General features: G+C 40.0%; 2 protein-coding genes and 1 pseudogene across 6 annotated transcripts in view; 1 reads left to right on the top strand and 2 right to left on the bottom strand.

Annotated features, from left to right (window-relative positions):
* Positions 1–8,519, bottom strand: part of SMYD1 (SET and MYND domain containing 1) — a 47,685-nt gene extending 39,166 nt beyond the window's left edge. For 2 of the 4 annotated variants that reach the window (XM_006741163.3, XM_031036536.2), the window contains exon 1: positions 440–664. In XM_006741163.3, the coding sequence (XP_006741226.1) occupies positions 440–576 (137 nt within the window). In that variant the 5' untranslated portion in view covers positions 577–664. Of the gene's footprint in view, positions 1–439; positions 665–8,427 lie in introns of those variants that run through there. The other 2 variants (XM_081796740.1, XM_081796738.1) reach the window with 2 other exon arrangements.
* A 191-nt stretch (positions 8,520–8,710) lies between these two features.
* KRCC1 (lysine rich coiled-coil 1) lies at positions 8,711–26,223 on the top strand. Of its 2 annotated transcripts, XM_081796733.1 has the most exons (4): positions 8,715–8,866; positions 20,614–20,719; positions 21,358–21,470; positions 24,845–26,223. In XM_081796733.1, the coding sequence occupies exon 4, from the start codon at positions 24,867–24,869 to the stop codon at positions 25,626–25,628; it is 762 nt and encodes a 253-aa protein (XP_081652859.1). In that variant the 5' UTR covers positions 8,715–8,866; positions 20,614–20,719; positions 21,358–21,470; positions 24,845–24,866; the 3' UTR covers positions 25,629–26,223. The 2 variants fall into 2 exon arrangements, with proteins under 2 accessions (XP_006741227.1, XP_081652859.1); XM_006741164.3 differs by lacking the exon at positions 20,614–20,719 and having other exon boundaries at positions 8,711–8,866.
* LOC102737003 (ribosomal protein uL24-like pseudogene) lies at positions 22,005–22,621 on the bottom strand (annotated as a pseudogene).
* Positions 26,224–26,591: the final 368 nt, after the last annotated feature.

Here is a 26,591-nt window from a genome sequence, read left to right as displayed (position 1 = left end):
CAATGTTACTTGTGTATTTACAATTGCTTTTTTAAAGTCTCTGCAAATACTTTCTGCTCTAAAATATTGATTATACTCAAGAAGCTAAAAACATGGAGGCTTCTGTAAGAAATTGTTTCCTATAGCACCACACCCACCTTTCCATTCCCCTTCCCATTGCCCTCCCCACACACAGCACACCCACTCAGCCAAGTTCAACAGTACTGTGAGAAAATGCCCCAAAGCCTTTGCTCACCTTTACAACCCTCCTAGGGACCAGAACAAATCACACTAGCAATGACTCTTTCCAGAAAAAGTGATGCCAGAAAGCAGCTGTCAGAAGTGCCATTTTGTTAAAAATGATCACAAGGATTCTATCCCTTTCCCTGATGATTTTGAGAGCAAAAGATTTTAGAGCCACACCAACAGAGAAAAGGCAGCAACACCCCACATTCCATACCTGTCAAAAACCACTGCAGAATAAGCCCGCTCGGCGAAGATGACATCCGAAGCCCAGAACTCCTTAGTGGCCTTCAGACCCCTGCCCTTGCCCTCAGAAGTGAAGACCTCCACGTTCTCCATTCTCCCTACTGTCATCTCAGAGTCCTTCAGGCAGCTCAGTGGATATTTCACACTGAGCCACGTCCCTTGTCCTTGCTATTTCAGCACCTTCAGCATCCCAAAGAGCAAGCCTATAAATGGACAAGCCCCTCCCCTTTCCCTACCCCCTCTCAGCCACTGGGCCCTCACCTCCCCCTCTATCACGTTTCCTGGAGGTGGGAATGGGGCAGACGAGAAGACAGTGATCTGACAGGGGTCTTATTCATCACCCAGCAAAGCTGACAAGGCAGAAATGACCATGGGCTGGTGTGCCTGTCGAATTGGGCCTGAAAACTTTGAAAAGTTCCTTTGCAAGAAGAAGCTCAGTCCTGGATGGCAGTTGTGCTCAGCTTTAGTTGGAATAGGGAGCACTTCGTCAGTAGGATATTTTTAGCGGCCAGATGCCTCTGTCAATCCAAAGGAGACAGCTGAAATTGTCCAAGAGGAGAGGTGATGCTTGCTGCTCTGGGAACCTTCAGCTGTCAGGCTTATACTTTCTCAAGTGTGATGGGCCCCTTGTCCCTCCTCCCTCCTCCCCCAAAGGCAGACTGTTTGCAGAATACAGCAGATGCCAAACTGACCCCCTTGGTATATACATAACAGGATTATTTAGACTGCAAGGGGCATCCCTCTTCTGCAGTACTACCTGGGGTTCCCACAGCACCCCCACCCAGGGCATAGAGGTCTGGGAGCTCCCTGATGATGCAGGTGTGCTGGATGCAGGCTGTATTATGGAGAGGAGGCAGGCTTTGAAAATGAAAACCCTCATTTCTATCTTTTTATCAAATCTCCCTTAAACATGTGTCTGCTGCCAGGAAAATACCAACATGCTCTGTCTTTCTTCTTTCCCAGGAATGGGGACATTGGAGGGGCAATTCTAAAATGTCCATTGACCTAAATGTCACTTTTCTTTTTTTTTTTTTTTTTAAGTAAACTCTACACCCAATGTGGGGCTTGAATTCACGACCCCGAGATCAAGAGTCACATGTTCTACCTACTGAGCCAGCCAGGTGCCCCTAAATGCCACTCTTCTTAATTGCCAGACAGCTGTTATTAAAGTTGAAAAGGCAAATACCATATGATTTCACCTACTATGGAATCTAAAAAACAAAACAACCAAACAAAGCTGAAACAGACCCACAAATACAGAGAACACACTGGTGGCTGCCAGAGGGGAGAGGGGTCGCGGGATGGGCAAAAGGGGAAGGGGAGATATAGGATTCCAGTTATGGAATGAATAAGTCAAAGGGATGAAAGGTACAGCACAGGGAATATAGTCAATGGTATTGTAATAGCTCTGTATGGTGACTGATGGTAAGTACACTTGTGAGCATAGCATAACGTATAGAGTTGTCAAATCACTTCGTTGTACGCCTAAAACTAATATAACATTGCATGTCAATGCTACTTCAATTTAAAAAAATAAAACAATTTTTTAAAAACAATTAATTAAATAAAATTTAAGTTGGGTGCCCCAAAGAGTAATACATGCTCCCAATGGAAAAAAAAAAAAAAAGAATTAAAAGGAGCTCTTCAATCCAGGTTAGCTTCAAATGAATACCTGGACCCACACTGCCTGGCAACTCAGGACCTTGCAGCAACCGGTCTTCCCTCAGGAGCCAGTGGCTCAGCCTGGGAGGGATCAGGTGGTTCTCGAGACACTCTAGCCCTGGAACAGGTTCAGCCCCAGCCAAGGTCAAGAAAGAAATCTAGCTGCCCCAAGTCAGAAGGTCAAGCCTAATGCTTTAGTTATATCTATGAGTCTCAACCTTATCAGAACAAGTATTAAAGTGTGATAGGGATGCCTGGGAGGCTCAGCCAGTTAAGTATCTGCCTTCGCCTCAGGTCGTGATCCCAGGGTCCTGGGATCGAGTCTCACATTGGACTCCTTGCTTAGCAGGAAGCCTGCTTCCTCTGCCTACAGCTTCCTCTGCTTTGTGCTCTCTCTCTCTGACAAATAAATAAAATCTTTTTTTTTTTTTTTTAAAGATTTTATTTATTTATTTGAGACAGAATGAGAGACAGAGAGCATGAGAGGGAGGAGGGTCAGAGGGAGAAGCAGACTCCCTGCCGAGCAGGGAACCCGATGCGGGACTCGATCCCGGGACTCCAGGATCATGACCTGAGCCGAAGGCAGTCGCTTAACCAACTGAGCCACCCAGGCGCCCCAAATAAATAAAATCTTAAAAAAAAAAAAAAGTGTGACAGACAGAATAAAGACCCCCCCCAAAGATGTCCAGGTCCTACTCCCTAGACCCAGGAATATGTTACCTTACATGACAAAAGGAACTTTGCAAGTGTGATTAATGATCTTGAGAGAGGGAGATTATCCTGGATTATCCAGGTGGGCCCAATGGAATCATAAGAACCCTTATAAGAGGATGGCAGGGGGTCAGAGTCAGAGAAGGAGATGTAACAATTAAAGCAAGAAGGTCAGAGTCAGACAGACATTTGAAGATACTATACTGCTGGCTTTGAAGATGGAGGGATGGGCCATGAACCAAGAAATGCAGGTGGTCTCTAGAAAGTGGAAAAGGCAAGGGAACAGCTTCTCCCCCTAGAACCTCTAGAAGGAGAACAGCCCTGATGACACCTTGATTTAAACCCAGTGAATCCCATTTCTGACTTTTGACCACAACTTGTAAGATAATAAATTTATGTTATTTTAAGCCACCAAGTAATTTGTTATGGCAACGACAGGAAACAAACATAAAATATTATCATTTCACATTCTAGTAAATATCATATAACATCCCTTTTGCTACTCTGAAATGAAATGGCATACATAATATAGTTTACTAGCTCTTATACCTAAAAAATATAAATTATTAATCCTGTAGTCTGAATGTTTGTGTATCTCACTCCCCTCCACCCCCATCCCAAATTGCAAAATGTTGGAAGTCCTCACCCTCTAAGGTAATGGTCTTAGTAGGTGCGGCCTTTAGGAGGTGCTTAAATCATGAACGTGGAGCCCTCATGAATAAGAAGCTCCAGAGAGGTCCCTAGGCCCTTCTGTTATGTGAGGACTACAAACGACCTGGAAGATAGTCTTCACCCAACCGTGCTGGTGCCCTGGTCTCAGACTTCCAGCTTCCAGAACTGTAAGAAATAAATTTCTGTTGTTTATAAGCTACCCAGTCTGTGGTATTTTGTTATTGTAGCCTGAGTGGACTAAAATATTTCCCTAACCTAATAAGGGAGAAATAAAATGAAAGTTTGCTTATAATAAAAAAATATATATTCATGGTAAATTAAATATATCAATGAACTCACTACGTATACTGGGCACAACTGCAGTAGAAAACATGATAAAGTAGTCAGATGTTTGCGCCTCCATGCAGAATCGCTGTGATAGTGACAGCTAAAAATGTAGATTGATTTTGGAGACACAAATACCACACAGGGCACTGTTGTCTGTGACATGATTTTTCTGAAACGGTGAATGACTATTAGTCAAGTTCTGAATGAAAGCAAACACAATCCTTCAGTTAACAAGAGGCTGCATTCCTGGAAGATTTAGCATATATTAAAAAGACTCTATGGTTACATATAAAACAGAATTCTAGACTCTGATAATTATAAACAAAGTTTCACCTGCCTAAAATGTACATCTGTATATTTGAGATTGTGAGGGGCCAGGCAAAGAATCTTCAATGCATAAGGCTGTTCTTGCTTCGGAGGATATCCTGCATTTCTGGCCAGGATGAGTGAGCTAGGGGATGTTGGCTCTAGTTATTAGGCTGGTGACACGGAAGGGGGCACGTGGCCCTGTTGCACTGCCCATCAACCTAAATCCTATATAAAAATTTTCGCTCACCTGCCCCCCTCCAGTTTTTTTTTCCCACTGGGATCCAAACCTTTCTTTGTGACCCCAGTCCTTCGCACAATAGGCCAGTAGCACTGCACAACCAAAAGTTTCCCCCCCACACACACATATTTCTAAAATGCCCCCTAAGTGGTAGGACTGCCTTCATGAGAACTGCTGGTCTTCATTATCAGGAAAAACCCATCTAGAGTTTTAGAAGGATTTCTTATTGCCCTACTGGACATGCTTAGCAGAAAAGATTCAGAAAGAACATAAGAGTTTTCTTCAACGTCATATATTGAGGTATGGAAAAAACAGATTTATTTTATGTTTCCCGAGAGATCAAACTCGGAGCCAGCGTAGACATAACCACGTGACAGACTTGAGCTTCACAGACCTTGAAAGTCATGTTTCTGTCGAGCCCTTTTTTGCTCCAAGAAGATGGAAGATCTTTCCATTGTTAATGATTTTCATAGCAATCCAGTCTCTTTCTTTTGTGTGTCTGGATAAAGAAGGGTGGTTACAAAGGGAGAAAAATGAGACAGCTCAAGCCAGAGGACTCCTAGTCTGGGAGAGAGATCTGAGCTGGGAGATTTCAGACAAGAGGATGACAGGAATAACCACTATGGTTCTATTTACCTCTATTTCAGCTGAACTTCCCTTGCACCTCAGGCCACACATACGTGCCAAGATTATCACTATGGCTATCAAGTATTCCCACACCCTAAAAAGGTGTGAGGAAACCTGCAGAAGGTGTGGGGCCAGGGTAATGTCAGGTCCTGTCATGCACCTTAAGGGTAGAAGAAGGTGACATGAAGAGGCCAAGAATGGGGGCTATTTTGGAGTTTTAAGTGTATCAACACTTGGGCTTCAAGTATCCTCTGAATATAAGTTCCACCTGTTAACCTGTATCTTGGGTAGCAGCTGTTCCCAGATTCCAAGTTGCAACCCCCAGATCTCTAGCCGTAGCCTGTATTCACATTATTTTCCTCCTGAGCCCTTGAGCAAATAATCTCAGAAACCTTGAGAGTGGTTGCGTTCCCTTCAGTTGGATATGCTGCAATAGAGGGAATATGTACAAGTAAGTGTGAAGGTGGAGACATAAATGAAACCCAAAGGAATGGTTTTGAAACACTGGGACAGTTTGTATGCCCGCATTAACATGGCAGTGGCTCATTTACCATACTCTACGGAAAAACTCCAATCATTCTTGCTATTGGAAAGACCAGCTCTCTGGGCCACACACCTACAAGGGAACACCATCTAGTGGCAAATCAAGAGAACTGAAAGATTTATTTAGTAAAAGAACAGCACTGGATTCTACCTCCTTTGTACCTGGAGTTAAGGTTCATTTCAGCCAGGGGTCAACAAGTTTTCTTTGAGACCTTGAACTAAGAATGGTTTGTACCTTCTTTAATAGCTGAGGGAAAAAGTCAAAAGAAGAGTATGTTGTGACACATGAAAATTATATCAAAGTTAAATTTCAGTGACCATAAATAAAATTTTATTAAAAAACAGTCATACTAGGGGCGCCTGGCTGGCTCAGTCAGTGGAGCATGGCACTCTTGATCTTGGGGTAGTGAGTTCGAGCTCCACATTGAGCGTGAAGCCTACTTAAAAAAAAAAACAGCCATACTCATCTGTTTACATATTTTCTATGGCTGCTTTCACACTATAACAGCGAAGTTGAATACTTGCAACAAAGACCATACGGCCCACAAAGCTGAAAACATTTACTATCTGGCCTTTTACAGACAATGTTTGCCAATGCCTGTTTTAAACTAATAATAACTTAATGCCTAGCAACATTAAATTAGCCAGGAGCTGCTCATTACTTTCAAGTGAATTCACTGGCTGATTCACTCATTTATTTTGTAATCACTATGAGTGACAGAATCAAAGAAAATATGCTAGATGTGCACATCTAGTACTCACATTCCAGAATGACAGGGGCAGGCTTCCTCCTTAATAGTCCATTATATCCTGTATAACTACATCACTGGCAAAACTTCAAACTCTGGGCTCTGTGTTCTTAATAAAATAACATGCTTGCTTCCATCCCTCTTCCTTTGGCCCCAAGAAATCCTTGGCTGCAAACTTCTTTCTTCCCAAGAATTCCTAAATTTGCTTATTCCACATGCATTTATCGGCACATGTATCAGGCACTGTGCTCAGTGCCCCGAAACAAGATGAATAAAATGTGAGCCCTGTCTTTAAGAAGACATTGACCATTTAGAGACGATTATGGAAGAGCATGTAAAGATGGTGAGAGAGATATAGGACGCAAAGGGGAAAGGATATCCAGGGCAGCCTGAGAAGTCAGGGAAGGCTTCAGAAAAGTAGCCGACAAAGATAAGAAGGCAGGGAGAGAACCAGAGCTGGAGGTGACCATTTTAGCCCCAAGGACATAGCAGCATGAACAGAGATGTGGACGTAAAGAAAGAGCACGATGTGCAGATGCTACGATAGGCTGGGTATCATAGGAGCTATAGAAGCACACATATTCTGTTTACCATTCGAGCACCAGACTATTGCCTTTATGTCCCAGTGTTTCACATACATTTGAAAGTTTTCTAACAATAAATGTTTGAATGTCTGAAATTGTGCTTTATTAACATTACCTCATGGTTTTCATAATACCCTTCAAAGTGGGTATTATTGAGGCTTCTAGTTAAAAAGCAGCAGCATCTGTTAAGTATAAACCCCAGAGAAACTCTCACATGTGTGCACAAGAAGACTACATAAGAACATTAAGGCAGCACTATCTATAAAAGCAAAAATGGGAAACAAGTTCAATGTCTCTCAATAGAAGAATGGATAGCTCACGGTGTATTCATGCAATGAAATGTTACAGAGCTGTGAAGGTGAATGAATTAGAACCTCACATCTCAGCATATCTGAGTATCAAAACATAATGATAAGTGAAAAAAGTAAGTTGCAGGGGAATAAACAGTATGTATAATAACATTTATGTAAAGTTTTAAATCATGCAAAGTAATACTTCATGTTATTTAGGGATAGATACATACATAACAAAAGCATTAAGAAATGAATAGGAATGAGAAATGCTGAATTCAGGATACAACTTACTTCTGGAGGGAGGAGCTCATTAGGAAGTAGGGAGAAGGCATTTCAAAAGAAGGAGCAGCATATACAATAAACTGAGTCATGCAACAGTTTGGTATTTATAGTAATCAGTAAAGGTTTAATGTTGCTAAATCATAAAGTGAAAGCAGGGTGGGGAGGTTACAGCAGTAGGAAGATAATGAGATCAAGGTGCACAGAAGCCCAGGAGTACTTGTCTTTGACTTTCTTCAACAGACTATGGAGAGCCAGGAATGACTTCTGGATAGAATGCTCTGGCAGTAGTAATTTTTTAAGAGTAGATTGGACTGGTGAAGTCAGAAGGGTAAGTGAGGCATATGTTGCCATGATTCTACCAAGAGATGATGAGCACCTGAAACTAAGCAATGGCAGTGTGACAGGAAAGGAGAGTCTCCTCAAGAGAAATTTTTGCAAAGCATACCAGGAGACTTGCCCATCAACAGGAAAATGGGTGGAATATTGTACAGCAGTGAGACAAATAAATAACACCTATATGCAACAGCTTGGATAATCCTCCAAGTGTTGAGTGAAACAAGTTCCAGCATACTGCAGAGGAAGATATAAATCTTAGGAAATTCAAAAATAAACTTCATTTTGCTACACATGTGTGTGAGAAAGATATATACATGAAAGGAAATAAGGACTACAAGTCAGGATATTGATTCTTTGGGAGATGGGGAATGAGATGAGGTGAGGTTGTGTATGTGTGTTTAAACATACGCATATACTGAAGGAGGGGAGACAAAAGGTCATTTATGGACCAATATGACAACGTTATCATGACTAAGGCTTCTGCTTACTCTAACTCTCTACATTAAAGACCCTAACAAAGAAAAGATGAACAGATAAAGGAGATGACGTATTTCTCAGATACTATGGAGGAAGAATCCAGAGGTTTCCAGACTTTTTCTTACTCAGTCGGTTTTAGATTCACTCACCCCGGGCGAGCGGCCGCACGCGTTCTCCCTTCCCTCAAACGACAAGGGGAAAGCATCTGGGAGAACACCCGCACCGAAGGGCTCGAGCCCCGGAAAAGACGCGAGGGGGGGGCGGGGCACGCAGGGGCGGAGCTAAAGGGCCTCTGTGGAAGCGGGGCGACCCGCGCAAGCGCAGTAGCGCGCGTTGCCGCCATGGCGCCGGCCCCATCCAGTCAGCCGGCGTTGGTGGCGGAGACTTCCCCTCAGGAAGCCGGGTCTCCGCCTCCTCCTCTCACCCCGCCTGCTCGGCGGCGGAGGCGGCGGAGGCGGCGGAGGCGGCGGTGGCGGCACCGGCTGTCCCTGCCTCTCCGCCACCTCCACCCCGGCCTATTCCCCGGCCGGCGGCGTTGGCGGGGAGGGGGAACAGTAGTTGTAGACGCCCGCCCCTGCCTCAGAGAAGGTGAGTTCCCGCCCCGACGGCGGGGGCGGCCCCGTCTTCAGCCCCTCAACTCCGCGGCGCAGGGACGGCTGGGCGCGCCCCGAATGTGCGCCATGGCCGACCGGGTCGGGGCCGGAGTCCGTCGGCCCCCCTCACCACCTGCCGCCCCTGGAAAGAGGCGCCACGGTCCCCAGGTGGAGCGTGGAGGGGAGAGGGACGCCTCAGCACGCTGAAGAAGCTAAGGATTGAGGGGGCAGAGAGGTGGCCAGGCAGAAGCCTGGGGGCCCTGGGACTGTCAGGGAAAGGGAAGCGGGATTGATGAGGAAGCTCCGAGATAAGGAAAGGGCCGGTGACGTGCGAGCGAGGAAACCTCGGCTGGGTGCGAATTCAACATCCGGGAAAGTAGGTACTTAGGCAGAAGCGGAGTTAGGACTTGGTCGAGTGTAGGAAGTAGCCCGAGAACTTAGAACTGCGGGGGCCCTGAGGGAGAGAAGAGGGGCGAGAGTTTTGAGGCGCCCCTTTGGAGAGTTTTTCTAGGTTTTTTGGGGGGGGTAACACCCTGTAAAACAGCTTCTAAGATTTATAGGGCTCTCTTGTTAGTGGTCTGAGTTCAGTACGGATCTACCAGTGTCAAGACAGCAAAGCGGACGTTAGTGAGAGCGGTGAAAGATTTTATTCAGAAACTACCGACAGTAGGGGAAAGAGCTGAGCTCCATTCGGATTTGCTCAGAGCTGGCTGGGAGTTTAAAGGGGGAATGAGGGACTGGAGGAGAGGGGGAGTTCAAGAAGAGTCAGGGAAGTGAGAAATTACAAAGGGTTGTTCCTTGTGGATGCTGTTAGGCCAGCTGTGTCTGCGTGCTGGCAAGTAGGGAAGTTAGGATCGATCCTCCCACAGCCGCTGGGAGACCTAGGCTTATCCTTCCTGATGATTACACTTGAAAGGAATGGCTTCCAGGTCTTTGAGAAGCCTTTGAGAAGGCTCCTGAGTTGTAGGAGGTACACATCCGTCTCAGAGACCGGGAGGATTCACAATCCAAAGCCCTTTTTAGTTAAACACTCTCAGGTCGGGGGCCTGTCATCAGGTGTTGGCTCTAAAAACAGTACATCTATTTTGACAGCTTTGAGCTTTTTCTAGCAGGAGCTCCAAAGGGGACTGGGTCATCCCAGGGATTCCGCCTTAAGCTGCTGGAGGCCATGTTACAATTTGGGCAAGTCTTCGTGCAGGAGTTTGGAAGGAGGGTTTCTGCCCAAAGTTGTCACAGTTCTCACCAACACATTTCCCCTAACACAAAAAGCTATTTCTTGATCATCTCAATTTAATAGATGTTTGAGTTCTTACAAGTACTATATGCCTGTGAACAGCCTGCTTGTTCCAAACTAGGAGGTAAGGCTGTAAGACAGTTTTGGAATGATTTTAGATGGTGGAGCTTGATCACATTGCAGATCTCAGTAAAACATTCAACCAACCTCAGTTTCATAATTTTTAGTATTTACTGTGTTGCCTTCTATTGCTTTTTTGTCTCCAGAGTGAAAGATGGTGGAAGCCAAAATATTGTAGAATAATTTAGGTTCCTTTTTTCTGGAGAGACATTAATAAATATAATAACCTAATGAAAATAACTTCGTTTTCACCCTCTTTTCGTGATATTTTCCATTTTTCTGTGCTATTTTACATATTTCACTTTGGAGGAATGGCAAAGTAGTAAAAAAAAAAAAAAGTACACATTTCTTAAAACATTTCTGTAAGCACCTTATATAAATTCCATACACTAAAAATGGAATTAGTCAATGCAACCAAATGATGTTCTATTAAAGGTCTCTTAGTAAAGGCAACCTTTGGAAGACTAGATTTAGTGTCTTCAGTCAGCCTAGGTTATCATTGTTCTGAGAAAAAAATAAAATCTGGATTTATTTGTTTTCATACCAAACTTACTGCCTGTCACCAACAAGTAAGCCTGAGCAGTTTATAGGTGTCGAGACTACAATTTGGCTCTTACAGCCAGATCACAGGAAGATTTGGAAACAGTTTCTCATGGAAAAACAGTTTTTTGCCAGATGACATTTTTTGTTTGTGTGTGTGTGTGATGACTTTGAATGTGTGCAATTACTTAAGACTTTATACAGTGTCAGTTCACACAATGCTAGCAGTAACCTTTCTTTGCAACTTCAAGATGGTATAATGAGAATACTGTAATAGGAATCTTAAGAAGTAATAGATTGTAGTGTTTGTCCACTAGCAGTATGACCTGAGTAAGTCCCAAACTTTTCTTTCAAACTCAAAGTCCCAAATTTCTTTTTTGAGTTTTGTCGTCTGTGGGGAGGGAAAATTGGATTAGCCCAATTGAGTGGTTCTCAACCAGGGATTATTTACACCCCCATCCCAGAGGACATTTGGCAGTTTCTGGAGACATTTTTGGTTTCCACCACTGGGCAAGAAAGGGCATGGTGAGCACAGGTGCTACTTGGCATCTATTTGATGTAGGGCAGAGATGCTGGCAAACATCCTAGAATGGACAGGGCCACCCCAACAAAGGATTCTCCTACCCAAGATGTCAGTAGTGTCAAGGTTGAGGACCTCTACACCAACCAAACTCTGAGGTCCTTGACAGCATTAAAATTATGAACTGACTTTACAGTTCCTTATTGATGTTCTTTCCATGGATTGGCTGTGTACTAGAACAGCAGTTCTAAAACATGAAACTTTGACCTATAATGGTTATCCGGTGACATTCAAAAGATGATGAAATACAGACCATTCACTAGGATTTGAAAAGATATAATTCGTTACCTAAGAGATTACCTCTTGTCACTTTATTTTGGGTAAATATCCTTCATTAACTGTTCAGTTAACTGCTACCTAACAAATGGCCAATATTGGTATATTATACTATTTAAAACAATGATAGGAGTCAATATATATATTTTTTTAAAGATTTTATTTTATTTATTTGACAGAGCGCGCACAAGCAGGGGGAGCAGCAGGCAGAGGGAAAGGGAGAAGCAGGCTCCCCTCTGAGCAGGGAGCCTGACACAGGGCTCGATCCCAGGACTGCAGGATCATGACCTGAGCAGAAGGCAGCCACTTAATGATTGAGCCACCCAGGCACCCTGAGTCAATATATTTTTAGTTGAGATATTTGTGGGGTTTTTTTAAGTTTTTATTTATTTGTCAGAGTAAGAGAGCCCAAGCAGGGGGAATGGCAGGCAGAGGGAGAAGCAGGCTCAGAGCCCATGCGGGACTCAATACCAGGACCCTGGGATCATGACCTGAGCTGAAGGCAGACGCTCAACCGACTGAGCCACCCAGGCACCCCTAGTTGAGATATTTGTAAAAGCCTTAAGTAATTGCCAATCAAGAGAGTTCCTAAACAAGAAGTGGGGGGGCGAGGGGAGTGTTGCTTAATTACTTTGTATGAAAGAATTATCATGCATCCAGTTACTAAAATTCCGGTCACATTCAAGATCCTGATAGGACCATTAAAACGGCTTTGAAGAACCTCTTCTATCCATTTTCACCTATAGCTGTAACACTTCTAAGAGGAGGATTAAATATTGGCAAGCAGGGAATATATACAAGGTGTAAGATTACAAGTAGGAAATTGAGAAAGTAAACTCAATCACAAAAAAAAAAAAACAAAGAAATACCACGTTACCAGACTTATATGAAAAGAAATATACATAGAATTTATGGTGAAGTTGTCATAAGATTTTCCAGGACACTAATTCATTCAGTGATGTTTCTCAAGTATTTTTGACCGTTAAAAAATTTTCACCTGGTAATGATATTCCTGAAGAATCAGTAAAACAAAACCACAACAAACAATTCTTGCATATTTGCCTCTCTAAGAAAAAAAATTAAATGGACTCAGTTTTGGAACAAAAGGACATTTTTGACTCCTTATTGAATCATTAACCCATTCACATAGCAATTGCCTAAAAATGTTTTCCTTTGTTTTCATGATATTAAGCAGAGATTTTGTCATTTGATCCAAATGACAAAATCTAGCTAATAGCTAACATGTTAACATTTATTCAGAAAACATTTATTGAGCTCCTGCTATGTACCAGTTATTCTGCTCAGTACCAAGGACGTACAAATGAATTAGGCATAGCCCTTTAAAGAGCTTAGTATTAATGTTTGTTAGTGAAATTAGAAAAAGAAAAAGTGGAGAAAATGCTGGGGTTTCTTTAAGTTTATTTCTCTCTCAAATTACAGTAAAGGTGAGTGCTCCAGAGCTGGCGTGGCTGCTTTGCCATTGCTGACACAGCTTCCATCTCTGAGTCTGAAATGGCTGCAGAGGAAATGTGGGCTAGTAGTGTAAGGCAGTCAGATTCTCCATGGGGGGTGGGAAGGAGACAGGTTATTTGACAACCTCTAAAACTGGTGAGAAATAGCAGGATGAGCACATTAGAGAAAATGCAGTTGTAAGTGTAGATCAGCCAGGACTCCTGGAATAATCAGGAGTAGTTCACACACACACACACACACACACACACACACACACACACACGAGAGCACCACATGTAAATCTAATATTGACAGCTGGATAGAATGGTTGGGGAGGAAGATGTCTGGAGAGACATTAATGATTTGTGAGTTTCAGATTTGTTGCCTTTATTAGGTGTCAATATGTAAAAATATTGACTAAGCATGTTAAAGCAACTAACAAGATTTCCCCTACTATATTCATCAAATATATGTTAGGACATGAGCATTGGGGTTTCTCCCCGCTTCTTACAGACCCATTCACATTTACTAACCCTTTGGAAGAAATGGAGTGTATTTGCTGGCATTCTGATGTAGGATGTCTGCCTTGAACCGAGTAAAATTAACTTCACGAGCATGATCCTCGAATTAGCTAGCCATAGAGTACTTATGATTATTGATGTTCAAAGACTTAGTTTAGATAAAGACATAAATGTTATATTAAATGTGAAGTACTCCCAATTAATGATTTTGTTAATTCTTTTGTATTTTATCATTGGAAATATGCCATAGTAGTAAACCCTTAGTTATTTTTGTGATTGTTGTATTGGTGTAAAATAGCTAGAGCTTGGCAAACTTAAAGATCAGATACTAATCTCATTTCCTGAAAAGGCAAGGTTAATAACCAACATAGCTAAGAGTATTTATGATGCAAACAGGTACAGGACTGCATTTCTTTTTTTTTTTTAAGATTTTATTTATTTATTTGAGAGAGAAAACAAGGGGGGGGGGCAGAGGGAGAGGGAGAAGCAGACTCCCCGCTGAGCAGGGAGCCTCGGGGCTTGATCCCAGGACTATCCCAGGATCCAGATATCATGACCTGAGCCAAAGGCAGACGCTTGAGCTTAACCAACTGAGCCACCACCACCACCCAGGCTCCCCAAAGGGCTGCATTTCTGTTACAATTAAGATCTCTAAAAAACACTTAAATAGGTAAAAAGAAATAAAAACATGCAAAGATAACAAATAGTTACAAAAGAGCAAAGACAACAGGATCAGTTACCTAGTCTAAAACTTAATGGGATGCTCTGCTTAGTCTTTCCTGAGATTATAATAATGTTAAAAGATTGCAAAACTCAAGAGCAGGAACAAGGGAAGGATATCCATTCTCACCACTTCTATTCAGTATTGTACTGGAGGTCCTAGCCAGTACAGTCCGACAAGAAAAACAAAAGGTGTTCAGATGGGAGAGAAGTAACTGTCTCTATTTGCAGATGATATGATCATGTATGTAGGAAAGAGCAAGGAATCTAGGAAAAGGCTACTAAAATAAGTTTAGCAAGGGGGTAAAATATAAGGCCCATATACAAAATCAGTATTTCTAAATGTTAGCAACAAAAGTTTAGTAAGTTTAGATTTTAAAAAATACTATTTACTACTGCATCAAAAAAACAAAATACTTTCAGATAGCTTTAATGGAATACAGAGGCTACATCTCTGAGAGAAAGATGCAAATAATGGAAAAATATAAAACATCTCCTAATGCTTCTCAGTGAATTAGATTTAAAAGTATAAGACTATGCCATTTATTTGGTGTATTTTTTAAAGGAGAAGAATTGAGCTAAAACTAACCAGATTTTTTTTTTTAAAGATTTTATTTATTTATATGAGAGAGAGAGAATGAGAGACAGAGAGCATGAGAGGGAGGAGGGTCAGAGGGAGAAGCAGACTCCCTGCCGAGCAGGGAGCCCGATGTGGGACTCGATCCCGGGACTCCAGGATCATGACCTGAGCCGAAGGCAGTCGCTTAACCAACTGAGCCACCCAGGCGCCCCTAAAACTAACCAGATTAACATCCCTACTTTGCCCATTTTTTCTTCAGAGGTATTTAATAAACATTTTTTTAAGACCATGCTGTATGATGTTTAAATGCCACCCCACAACACAAATGATGTGCTGTAGGGCATAAAATTTTTTCTTAGATTTTTCACTTAAGTTGATTTATTCACCAAACCTGAGACTTACTAAAAACATTTTATACAATGCAAAAGTTCTAGTTTTGCAATTTGTAAATGGGTGGTTGGAATGTAACAAATTCTCTGACAATTCTAGAATTAAAGTAGAGTTGTTCTTAGTTTTTTATTAAGATATGAAGCTCTTTTAGGCAGTTTTGAATTATGAGTAACTCATATTACTCGTGTTTCATATTTAACACAATAGTTGATATATAATGTTTTTATTTAACTTTCACAATGGCTTTCCATATTTTTACTGAAATAAAAAAGACCAAGCCTTCTCCAGCTATTGAATAACCTACATAGTTTCATTTCTCCAAAATAAAAGATTCCATATTCTTGCTCTCTTCACTATGCTATCTTTCCTAAAAGTAAATGGAAAAAAAAAAAAAGTAAATGAACAATGTGGGTGTTCATCTATAACTAGGCTTGCGGTATATGTGCAGTATAAATAGGAACTCAAGTTTTCAGAATTTTGCTAGATTTGTTCCAAAAATACTAGAAGGTACATCTTAAAAAAATACTCCAGATGAGTTTCGGTCAAGATAAACTATTTCTTGCTTGGGACCTAATACAGCCTATAAATAGTAAAATTAGCTAGTGTCCTGGGTGTCTCTGCTTGATACTCCATACTCTTTTGCGTATTATACATGGCACACATTAACACAATATGAACTGAAATCTTCAAAGAATTGGTTCAAAATCAGAGCAATCACAAAAGACAATGATCAAGTCTAACTTTCATTTCATTTTTATTATTATTTCTAAAAATTTATTTATTTTAGGGGTGCCTGGGTGGCTCAGTTGGTGAAGCATCTGCTTTCAGCTCAGGTCATGATCCCAGGGTCCTAGGATCAAGCCCCAGACAACCTCCCTGCTCAGTGGAAAGTCTGCTTCCTTCTCCCTCCTCCCCTCCCCCTGCTTGTGCTCTCTCACAGGCTCCCTCTCTCTCTCAAATAAATAAATCTTTTTGAAAAAATAAAGATGTATCTATTTTAGAGAGAGAGAGAGCAGGGGGAGGGGCAGAGGGAGAAACAGAATCCCAAGCAGCTGGGAGCCTGACTCAGAGCTCGATCTCATGACCCCAAAATTATGACCTGAGCTGAAGTCAAGAGTCAGACGCTTAACCAACCGAGCCACCCAGGTGCCCCCTAAGTTTTCATTTTTAAAAAAGTCCCTCTGAAACATGAGTTAGCTTGAAATAAAAATTAGGTACTCCTGACAGGTACTCTTGCTCTGTTTACACATAATCTTTCCTTTATTTGGCTTTCTGTAGTTACTAGAATAATTGGTTGGGAGAACATTTCACGATGTCAGTTAAATAGATGAAATCCTGAATAACAATAAAAGTAGCTCATTCATTCAGCACTTACCATGTGCCATATACTCTTCTAAGCATTTTACATGTATTCATTTCCTTAAGGCTCACAACAGCTCTTTGAGGTGTAGATCATATCCCTATTTTAGAGATGAGGAACTTAAGGCATAGAGAGGTTGAGAATTTAACCAGGCTTACACAGCTAATTAAGTGCCAGAACTGACTCCAGAGTCCCTACGTCTGGCTCGTAGGAGCAATGAGGTAAGTGACCTAATATGACTGGCAGTAGTTCTGCATAGGTGAATTGGCCTTTGATAGGTGGATAATTTTTCTGGAAACAAAGCCAACATTTAAAAATCCAGTTTAGGGGCGCCTGGGTGGCTCAGTTGGTTAAGCGACTGCCTTCGGCTCAGGTCATGATCCTGGAGTCCCAGGATCGAGTCCCGCATCGGGCTCCCTGCTCGGCGGGGAGTCTGCTTCTCCCTCTGACCCTCCCCCCTCTCATGTGCTCGCTCTCTCCTCTCATCTTCTCTCTCAAATAAATAAATAAAAAAAATCCAGTTTAACAAATTAAGGCAAAATTATTTCTTTTTCCAAAACATCTGTTATAGATCTTTAAGCTCCTCTGGTACACTTTATTGAGATATACTTTACTTAAAATATACACATATTTGAAATGTGTAAGGCAATGAGTTTTTGACAGGTGTATACTCCCATGCAACCATTGTAAACAAAATGCCAAATATTTCTGTCAACACCAAAAGTTTTCTCAGGCCTCTTTATAATCCATCCCACCTTCTACCCCTGTTCCCAACAACCACTAATCTGCTTTCTGTCACTATAGATTAGTTTATATGTCTAGAACTTTTTACAAATATAGAATCATACAGTAGGTACTCCTGTGTCTTGCACTAAGCATGGTTTTGAGATTCATCCATGTTATGTATATATTGCTATTTTGCTTCTTTTTGTTGCTGAATAATTATATTGTATAGATATACCATGTTTTGTTTATCCATTAGCCTATTGGCAGACATTAAGGTTGTTTCAGGTTTGGGCTATTACAAATAAATCTGCTATGAACATTCATGTACAGGTCTTTGCATGGATGTATGTTTTCATTTCTCTTGGACTAATACAAGTGAAATGGCTGGGTCATGTGGTAGATGTTTAATGTTTAAAGAAATTATCAAACTGCTTTGTAAAATTGTACCATTTTAAATTCTAACTAGTAATGTATGAGAATTCCAGTTGTTCACCATCCTCACCAACATTTGGTATTTTCAGTCCTATTAATTTTAATGACTTCCAGTGATGATGTAGGGTTTCAAGTCATATTTATATATATAAATTATTTTTTGAAGTTTCTGTTCAAATCTTTTGCCCATTTGAATTTGAATTTGTCTTATTGAGTCAAAAGAGTTCTTTATATATTCTAGATATAAGTCCTTGGTCTGATATGTGAGATGGGAATATTTTCTATTTTATAGCTTGCTCTTCATTTTAACTTTAGAGTCATATGTAATTAAGTTATATACCTTACAACAATTCAGAAATAATTTAGAGAGATACTATATATAATAAATATTTTTAAATATTCATCATCCTTTTAAAAATGTTTCTGACTTACAGTTCTTAAACTCATAATTTTTTTTTTAAGATTTTATTTGTTTATTTGAGAGAGAGCATGCGAGCAGTGAGTGGGGAGGGGGAGAGGGAGAGGGAGAAGCAGGCTCCCCTCTGAGCAGGGAGCCTGACACAGCGCTTGATCCCAGGAACCTGGGAACATGACCTGAGCCAAAGGCAGACGCTTAAACAACTGAGCCACCCAGGCGTCCGAAACTCATAATATTTTTAAGCAAACCTTTTTAATCTTTATACTGGTACTGAAAATTAAGCTTAATTTGAAGATACCCTGTAGAACCTTTAAATCAAATTTTTATGGAGTTTTTAATTACAAAGTAATGCTTTTTGCAGAAATTAAAACAATAGAGACATGTGCAGAGAGCAAAATGTTAAATATTGTCTATTACTCCTTTCCTAAGCCCATTTCCCAAGCCCCATTAAGTTTAGTGTATATCTTTTCTGATTTTTTTTCCTATGGATATTGCAATATGCAAGATCAGACTGTCAAATCAGACTAACACAAATCAGTAATATTACCTAGTTTCAAGTTTACTAAGTATTTCAAGGATACAATCAATCACGCAACTCTAAAGAAGCAGAGATATCTAGGACATGAAAGATGGCTCCTCAAATCATGTTTTCCTACACTGGTCATGCATCTCTGACCCAAAATAATAGATGAGGTTTCTAAGTGAGGGTCACCTCTCCCAGTGGGAGTATTTAAATTATGAACCATCTCCATTTTATACTTCCTAGTTTATGCCTCATAGATCCTGAATTTATTTACTACGGATAATCCCACCTCTCCCAGTGGGAGTATTTAAATTATGAACCATCTCCATTTTATACTTCCTAGTTTATGCCTCATAGATCCTGAATTTATTTACTACGGACATCCTGCTAAGGGCATGTCAAAAATAAGTTCCCTTTCTTTTTTTTTTTAAAGATTTTATTTATTTATTCATGAGAGAGAGAGAGAGGCAGAGGCAGAGGGAGAAGCAGGCTCCCCACGGAGCAGGGAGCCCGATGCAGGACTCGATCCCAGGACCCTGGGATCATGACCTGAGCTGAAGGCAGACGCTTAACCGACTGAGCCACCCAGGCGTCCCAGTTCCCTTTCTCCCAGCTAGTATCATTCGTCTCTTTAGAGGTCCAGAAGTCACCTACCTTCTTCCCTCTCCCCCCCGCCCCAGGAAAGGAAGTAAATGGGTTGCAGGCCAGCTCCTTTAACTCCTCCTTACAATAAACATATATGAATATAATTAGTTTTTTGGTTCTGTATGTTAAGTGTTTTTACACTAAAACTGGATTTTAGGGCGCCTGGGTGGCTCAGTTGGTTAAGCAACTGCCTTCGGCTCAGGTCATGGTCCTGGAGTCCCGGGATCGAGTCCCACATCGGGCTCCCTGCTCAGCGAGGAGCCTGCTTCTCCCTCTGACCCTCCCCCCTCTCATGTACTCTCTCTCATTCTCGCTCTCTCAAATAAATAAATAAATCTTTAAAAAAAAATAATAATTTAAAACTGGATTTTAGATTGATCAATAGATAGGTAAATAGGTAGACAGACTTCTACATCATTTTTCCCCCTTAATGTATCATGGACATTTCTCCACGACAGTACATGTAGTTCCAACTCATTCATTTAAATGGCTGCATAGGAAGTAAAATTTTGATGTTCCATGATTGGTATCATTTTTATAAACTAGTGAATTTCCATGAAATAAATTTCAACTGTTAGTAACTTTTAGATAGTAGTATAGACCTCAAGTGTAAATGTGGTCATTTTGGTATAGATTATTTATTCTGGTGAGAAATGCTTTGAACAAAAGTTCTGGAAATTAATATGTGAATATGACTATAGTTTTGAGTGGCTTATCTGAACCTTGTTTAGTGAGCCTTGCTTGTGATCATGTTTGTACCAACTGTGGAGGACTATTGCCCACCACAGGTAAAGATGGTTTGTGGTTAGTCTGTGTGATTCCCAGATAACATTAGGGGTATAGCTAGAATCAGAGACTATCCTAAAATAAACTGCATGTCTTGAAATTGTCTGCTATAAAACACAAAAATGCCAAGGCCAGATTTCTTAGCCCAGTCTTTCAATAAAGTCCAGACTCCTACTGGTGACCCAGTAACTTCTCTTTTAGAATGGTATTTTCTGGACTGAATAAACATATATTACCAAAGTAAACACTAAAGACTTACTAAATGTTTTCATACTGAAATTTCATTCTAATTAGCAAAAAGCTAGTATATAGCCTTGCAGGCACTCAGGAAATTAAAATATGAGATGGTATATGAAATGATATCTATTTAAAGATTGAAAATATTACCTTAAATGTTTAATATGATCTTCTATCTTACCTCCCTTTATTTTATTCATAGATACCACGTTGAATGAACAAATATTGAACTTTTATAGTTACCCTTTGTAAAAGGAGTATGGGGAGTAGGGATATAGTTTGAATTGCAAAGGATTTCACATTATGAGGTAGGTTGAAAATACAGATCTTCTAGATCAAAGGATTATTTCTACGAAGCTGACTTTTATTTGAAAGCAAGTAAAACTCTATTCTTAAACTCTTAGTTCAGACTAAATATATTAAAAATCATGAACGCTATCTGCAAATTTAGAGGTGGAAATTTGAGGTCACTTTGTTCTAAAACAAAATATTATTTATTTTTCTGGGGTAAAATATATGCTCAAAGAGTTAGCCTAACTTTCAGACTTACAGGAAGTAAAATGATAAGAAATTGGAGATGGATTTGTGAATTTTCAGTTGATGAATCTCTGTTGATGGTATAATTCTAAACTTTGAACTATTTAATCTTTTTTTTTTTAAAGATTTTATTTATTTATTTGAGAGAGAGAGAATGAGAGAGAACACATGAGAGGGGGGAGGGTCAGAGGGAGAAGCAGACTCCCTGCCGAGCAGGGAGCCCGATGCGGGACTCGATCCCGGGACTCCAGGATCATGACCTGAGCCGAAGGCAGTCGCTTAACCAACTGAGCCACCCAGGCGCCCTGAACTATTTAATCTTTATAACAAGATTTCACTTGGTTTCAGATGACTGGGAATAGAGTATTAGACAAAATCGATTTGGGGATCTCTGCATCGTGTTTTTTAGCTCCCTGGTTGTTGCGCAGTCTCACCATGTGGGGAAAATTCATGCTAGAAAACTGAAGAAATTAATGGGTGACTATGATCAGATTTCTTCACCAAGTTCTCAGCCTGAGAAGGGTAAGTTTCCATTCACCTCTTTATTGATCTCTGCATGATTTGTGGACTGTGGGGACTGACTTTTCTCACCTATCATGCCTTCAGGGTTCATCCATGTTGTACCATGTATCAGCACTTCATTCTTTTTATTGCTGAGTAATATTCCATTGTATGAATATACTGCACCCTATTTACCCATTCAGCAGTTAATGGACATTGAGTTGTTTCTACTTTTTAGCTATTAATGAATATTGCTGCTGTGAACATTTGTGTTCAAGTTTTTGTGTGAACATAGGTTTTCAGTGCTCTCGGGTGTATACCTAGGAGTGAAATTGCTGGGTCATAAGGTAACACTGTGTTTAACGTTTTGAGGAATTGCCATTCCTGTTTTTCTTTTTTCTTTTTAATTAGAAAATGTTTCCAGTGGTTATTCATAAAATTATTAATCAAAACAGCAAAAGTAGATTCACAGAGCCACATATCAGTAACAAAACAGGAAGGAAATGAAATATTCAAGAGACATTTTGAAAAGTTTCAAAGGAATACATAACCAGGCTAAAAATCTACAGTTAAGGCTATGGTTGCACAACAGATTATATTCATTCCTGCATTTTTCTCAATAAGTTCTTCCTTATATTTGCCTTTCTCTTTTCCACCTTGTTGAGATTTGGCTTTGCATTCAAGAATTTTTTTCAGATCTTTGTCCAGTTTTAGCCTGGTGATAACCACCTTGCTTGGGTGAATGTCCACATGGACAGTTGTGCCATTAGCCTTCCCCCATTGTACCCGCTTGATGTAGATGACCTATTTCTTTCTAACACCTGGACAACCTTGCTGATTTGTTGACCTTTATAGTGTCCTCAAACCACCTGGACCTCATTATCCCTGCGGATGGGCATGTAGCAGATGTTGTACTTTTCCCAAAGCTCCTGGAGAGTGGGGAAGACATGATCTTCCTGTGCATGTGCAAGGAGACACTGAAGTGGCATTTGGGGTTTTTGCTGCCATCTGAGGTCAGGAAGGGATTGAACTTCATGGTGACCATCTACCTGGCTCTGGGTAGGCTCAGAACTGTGGGCACAGGGCTGGAAGTCCAGACTGTTTTTCAAAATAGCTGTACATTTTACATCCCCACAAGCAATGAATGAAGTTACTAGTTTTTCCATATCCTTGCCAACACTTAATATCATTGCCTTTTTTTATTATAGCCATCTATGTGGGTATGAAGTATCAAAAATTTTTAAACATAAAAGTAGAGAAAATAGTATAGTGAACCTTCACATACCCATCATCCAGTTTCAACGATTATCAATGTCTTTTTAATCTCGTTAGTGACTTTGTAAAAACAGCTTTACAGAGGTATAGTTAACATATAGTAAACTGTACATACTTAAAATACACAATTTGATGGGTTTTGACAGATGTATATACCATCAAATGATCAATATAGTAAACATACATCCAGACCCCAAAAAGTACCCTTTATAATCATCCCGCCCACCGCTCCCTGCCTCATCCCCAAGCAAACACTGTTACTATAGATGAGTTTGCATTTTCTAGAGTTTTATTTAATGGAATCATATATTATGTACTCTTCTGTCAGGTTTCTTTCACTCAGCATAATTATTTTAAGATTCATCCATGTTGTTGGCTGTTTCAATGGTTCATTCCTTTTTATCACTGATAGTATTTCATTGTATGGATATACCACTGTTTGATTGTTCCATTTACCTGTTGATCATCATTTTGGTTTTTTCCTTTCTGGGGCTATTACAAATAAAATTGCCATGAACATTCATGTATCAGTCCTTGTATGGACATATACTTTCTTTTCTTTTGGGGGCAATATCTAGGAATGGAAGAACTAGATCATACAGTAGGCGTATGTTTAACTTCCTCAGAAACTACCAGACTGTGTGTTAGTGGTTGTACCATTTTACATCGCCAACCAGCAATGTATGAGAATTCTAGTTGTTCCACATGCTCACCAACAACACTGATAATGTCATTCTTTTGATCTCAGTCATTCTAGTGAGCGCTCATACTGGTGTCTCATTGTGGTTTTAATGGACATTGACTTGATGACTAATGGTATCTTTTCATGTGTTCATTGGCCATTTGTATATATTCTTTTCTGAAGTGTCTGTTCAAATCTTTTGCCTATATTTAATCAAGTATTTGTTACATTATTTTATTCTAGTTAGAATTTTTATACTATTTAAGTTGAATAGGAGCTAAATTTTCTGACTCACCAAATGAGGCTTCATTTAGACATTATTTTTAATCTCAAATTTCCAGAAAAGATAGCTGATCATTAGTGACTCTAGACTGCTGTTGTCAGGCTTATTTCTTTCTGTTAAAGAGAAGAAATGTTCTGTTCTACATGGGTTATGCAGCCTCTTGATTTCTACATGGGGTATGCAGCCTCCTGATTTTTGGAGACAGAGTATGTCACCAAAAATATCTAGGGCATTATCATCTTGTAGTAAGATATTTGCACTTATGCAGGATTTGAGGGAGGGGAAAGAAATAAATCAGGAATGGTGCTACCCCCACCAAAAGAATCAAACAAGCCAACAAAAAACTAGTGTATCTACTTTATATTTCTTCTGAAACTTTTCTCTGCATCAATCTGACCCCCTCTCAGCTTTCGCCTCCATTTCCTCCCTTAACCCTCCCACCAGTATTTTAATAGAGAACAAACCAAAAAGACATTCTAGAATGCTTTTTTCACCAATCAGAAGTAACAGAATGAAATTCAAGCCCTATACAGAAGGTATGGAACTCTGTTCCCTCATCTTCTCTCATGCCCTATACAAAAGAGTGGTTTCATCTTATAGCTGAATTTCTAATTTCCAGCATTCCCAAACCATTTTGTAAACATCCTTTTATTAAGTCTTACAGTACTCTAGTCAGGTAAGTATGTATCTTTATTTTATTTTGTTTGAGTAAACTGAAGAGTTTAAAAATTAAATTAGTTTTCTATGGTTCTATTACTTCTCTTAGAAAACAATATACAAGAAACTGATTAAATCAGAACTTTAGAAAATATATGAGCATTTTATCAGGCCACTTATCAGGGATCTATAGTCCTTATCCACACATCCCTATGTCTTACATTTTCAGCCATACAACAGAACCCTATATTCCATCTCCTTTCTGCCCTCTTCATCCCACTTCTGAGAAAGATAAAGCTACTTGTAAGTGGCTTGGGAGATATTTGACTATCCTCATGTACCTTTTTGACATACAATGTCATGGTATTTAACTTTTATGCTGAATTAGGTTTTAATTTGTTTGGGCTTCTTTGTTTTTTGAAGCTCTCTTCAAGAGCAAAGGAAATACTCAGAATAAAATAATCTAGTAAGAAGACTTTTCTCCCATCTTCTCTACAGAGAATCCCTTGTTGTCAACCTAATGAAGCATTCAAAGAAGACATATGACTCTTTTCAAGATGAACTTGAAGATTATATCAAAGTGCAGAAAGCCAGAGGCTTAGAGCCAAGGACTTGTTTCAGAAAGATGAGAGACAACTGTTTGGAAACCTGTAGATACAAAGAAGAGCTTGATTACCGACCAAGGTATAGAATGTTTGATCAAAGACTCTCATCTGAAACCTGGCAGACCTACCCAAGATCATGCCCTAGTTCACAAAAAGTGGAAAACCGGTTACCAGCTCATGACAGCAGGCTAAGACTAGACTCCCTGAGCTACTGTCAATTCACCAGGGACTGTTTCTCAGAAAAACGAGAACCCCTTAACCTTAGTCAGCGAGAATATAACTGTAGCTCATACAGTGTAGAATCTGGAGTTCACAAGCACCTCTCCTCAGAAAACAGTGCCAGTGGCCATCCAGCCAATCATAAACAGCTACATCAGAAGGGGAAAAGGCACCCGGAGGAAGGCAGAGAAAAACCAGAGGAGGAGCGGCCCAAGCATAAGAGAAAAAAAGGTTGCGAGGAAACAGATTTAGATAAACACAAGAACTTCCAAAGAAACAAAACACAGATGGAAACAGTCAGGGTCAGTACAGAAAAGCTTAAGAATCGAAAGGAGAAAAAAAGCCGAGATGGAGCCTCTAAGAAAGAGGAACGTAAGCGTAGAAAAGAGAAAAAGGAACAAGGTAAAGAGAGGACAGAGGAGGAAATGCTTTGGGACCAGTCTATCCTTGGATTTTGAAGCTCTTGAGTTGGTTCTCCTGAGGTTAAATTGAAAAAATAGTTGAGGGGCCTGGTTTTCTGACGTTCATGTTCATATCGATTCTTTCCTGTGAACAGGTACTGCAACTTCTAACAACAGGCCAAGTGAACAGAAAGTATTTAATATGCTTACTCTCCAACATGGAAATTACTTTTCCTCATTTTCTAAAAGCATCCTTACATTCTCATATAATGTGATTTCCCTTAATGACAGTGGCTCTGCTTTTACTCATCAAACTGCGATGATGGTAGAAGTATTTTTCCCTTGGGGGGTCATTTATTTTAAATTGGAGTATTAATAGGTTTTGCAGAATCTATTTCTTGATTGGGTTTGTTTTAGTTTTGGGTGGGGTATTTTTATATTCATTAGTTTTCTCTATGACAATTTAGACTGGTTTTTTTTCCTTTTTAGATCTAACTTGCAGTGTATTTTCTAGATTGGAAGGTGGAGAACGAAATACATTATAATAATAATAAACTAAGGTTACATATAGTTTTAAAAGTTTCAAAGAGTCTTGATACAAAATCAGTTTATATTCTGGAAATATTTATAATAAAGTGTTCTGATTTCTACATTTTCTTGTTCTGTGTCAATGATCTGTTCCCATTCAATAATGATTTTCTTTTGGAAGAGAAATAACTGAGCAGCTTGTACTTAAGAGGCAAGATCACACTTTGCAGTTGTAAAAATTCTTACTATACCTTGCTTATTCATATTTAAACCCACTTTTTAGGATAGAACTCTATTAATGACCACAATTTTTCCAAATAGCTGAAATTGAAGAGAGAGGAATTTATAAGAAATAAAATGCTAGCAGATTATTCTTTCCTAACCAATGTTTTCATTCTGATAATCCCCCCTTTTTTATGATAAGCATATGGAGTATTAGAGCATCAATATCTTGTAGAAAGACCTATGGCCTAGGAATCTGAATCCCAAAAT

The sequence above is a fragment of the Leptonychotes weddellii genome, chromosome 10 (genome assembly GCF_054177405.1).
Source record: "Leptonychotes weddellii isolate Sample4059 chromosome 10, ASM5417740v2, whole genome shotgun sequence".
Taxonomy (NCBI): domain Eukaryota; kingdom Metazoa; phylum Chordata; class Mammalia; order Carnivora; family Phocidae; genus Leptonychotes; species Leptonychotes weddellii.
The sequence above is the reverse complement of the archived record's forward strand: the minus strand, read 5'-3'. Positions and strand labels throughout refer to the sequence as shown.

Bases quoted from the DNA above. Each gene is read 5' to 3' on its own strand.
- KRCC1 (XM_006741164.3), top strand. From the start codon at position 24,867: ATGAAGCATTCAAAGAAGACATATGACTCTTTTCAAGATGAACTTGAA.